Source organism: Loa loa, assembly GCF_000183805.2.
Source record: "Loa loa unplaced genomic scaffold supercont3.636, whole genome shotgun sequence".
Taxonomy (NCBI): Eukaryota; Metazoa; Nematoda; class Chromadorea; order Rhabditida; family Onchocercidae; genus Loa; species Loa loa.
The window spans coordinates 5284-7752 of NW_018108816.1; the positions used below are offsets into that span (position 1 = coordinate 5284).

General features: G+C 20.0%; 1 protein-coding gene across 1 annotated transcript; it reads right to left on the bottom strand.

Annotated features, from left to right (window-relative positions):
- Positions 1–1413: 1413 nt before the first annotated feature.
- LOAG_14595 (hypothetical protein) lies at positions 1414–1671 on the bottom strand (the record flags this gene model as incomplete). Its single annotated transcript, XM_003150090.1, has 1 exon — positions 1414–1671. The coding sequence occupies one exon, from the start codon at positions 1669–1671 to the stop codon at positions 1414–1416; it is 258 nt and encodes an 85-aa protein (XP_003150138.1).
- Between the last annotated feature and the right edge of the window lie 798 nt (positions 1672–2469).

A 2469-nucleotide genomic window follows, 5' to 3' on the forward strand; every position in this document is an offset into this window, starting at 1 on the left:
TAACATCATAACTAATTTCTTTGTTTTACTTTTTTTTTTTCTTTTAAGAAAAAAAACAAAAAAAAGAACAAAAAAAACAAAAAAAAAAAAAAAAAAAAAAAAAAACGATAAAATTAAACGATTAATAAAACGATTTGAATCATTAATCATTAATAACCTATTAAACTAATTATAGGACAAAAACAACAAAATTAAACGATTTAAATTATTATCACTAGTAACCTATCAAGTTAATTATAGGAAAAAAAACAACAAAATTAAACGATTGATTAAAAGACTAATTAAACGACTTAAATCATTATCATTAATAACTTATCAAGTTAATTACAGGAAAAAGAAACAACAACAAAATTAAACGATTGATTAAACGAATTAATTAAACAATTTAAATTATTATAATTAATAATCCATTAAATTAATTATAATCAGCAAATTTATGATATAATTTAATTTTCAATGAATTCATTTTGGTATTTTGTGATAAACAGTGATAAAAAAAATAATAATAATAATAGAAATGATTTAATCATAGTATCATGTAAATTTCTTTGTGATACATAGTATTTGATGGATAATATTTGATTATTTAATTATTTGATAGATTATTTAGATATTTAATATATTTCATTTATTTGATATTATTTTAATTATTTTTCTTATACTATTTATTACTATTTCTCATTTAATACTATTTGATTATTTATTTTTTTTTTATAACTTTAATTTATTGATACAATAAATAACAATAATAATTATTGTTATTGTTAATTTGATCGATTTAATCATAGTATTATGCAAATTAGTATAAAAATTATATTATATATAATTACTACTATATTATATAATTACTATTAGATTTTACTAGACAAATTACTAGATGTTAATTTGTATAATAATTAATTTTAGCAGACAATAAGCAAGATGAATGAATCATGATAATTTTTTATTAAATATTAATAGAAATTTTCGAGTTATTCTTTCATAATCATTGTATCAAATAAGTAATCCTATTAATTGTTTTTTTTCTCTTTAATGTTTATCATTGCTTATCAATGCTTATCATTATCAGTAATTTATTAAAAGTTACCAAAGTGATAATCATTTTAAAATGGGTTCATTTCAAAATTTCATAAATTTTTTAACACCATTAAAATTCATTTCTTCCACATATGTTTAATATTATTTTTAGTAAAGAGGTGAAAAAAAAAGAAATCAAAGAGTAAGAGAGAGAGAGAGAGAGAGTAACATTTCAATTTTTAAAAGAGAAAAAGGAGTGGTTTAAGAATATCAAGGAAGAGAGAAAGGGAGAGAGAGGGGGAGAAAAAAGAATGATAATAAGAATTGGAATGTTAAAGAGGTAAACGATCGTTGATTTGTTCACTAACAGCTTATATTTGGTAAATTCATTAAATGTCACCGAACAATCAGACGACAAGTTGTTTCGGCGGAAAAAATTACGGTGATCGATGGTATTGGCATCGTAGTAGTAATAGTAGTGGTAATAGTAATGGTAATGGTAATAGTAATAACCGTAATAACAATAGCAGTAATAGTAGTAGTAATAGCACGACGTATTGTTCGTATATTTTGATCAATTTTCGAATTATTCTTATCATTTATTGTATTATCAACCTTATCACTACCAAAGATATTGCACAACACAGGTATCATTTTTTCTTTCTTTCTCTTTCACTCTCTCCCTCTTCCTCTCTTTTCCTCTTTTTACCCATTTATTTAACAATAATATATGAAATGATTAACTAAGAATCTGGTAAATTCATATCAAATTCATACCTTTTTTCCTCTCTCTCTCTCTCCCTCCCACTCTCTTTCTTCCTCTTTTTATTAGCCTTCATTTTTCGATTTATAATTTTAACAAACTTCTTTACAAGATTTAAATATTTTCTGCAAATTAATTAATTAATTAAAATTTTTGATTAAAATATGGTAATGTGCATGATTTTTAAAATATGATAATGTATATGATTTCATATATAGTATATATATATATATCTGCATTAAATTTTTAAAAAGAATTAAAATAAAAAAATGGAATATTTATTTGATAATTGATTTTTTTCATTGTTTATTTTAATTAAAAATTATTCATTATTTATTAATTTTATCAGAAAAAAAAAATTTGCTTTTATTTTATATATTGTAATATGAATTTGATTAAAATATTATTACTATTTTTATTCATTTTTTTTATTTTCCCAATTATTTAATATTAACACACTTATAAGGTAATAAACATTATATTATATTATATAAAAACTATATATTAATTAACATATTTAATTCTATTAAAACATGCCAATGAGAAATTTACTGATTTTTACAAAACTATATTATCAAAAATTACAATCAGATTATGTAATTTAATTGATTAATTAAATGATTTTATTGAAATGATTGTATGCATCATTGGGCACTTTTTTTTTTTTCTTTCATAAATTACATCAAATT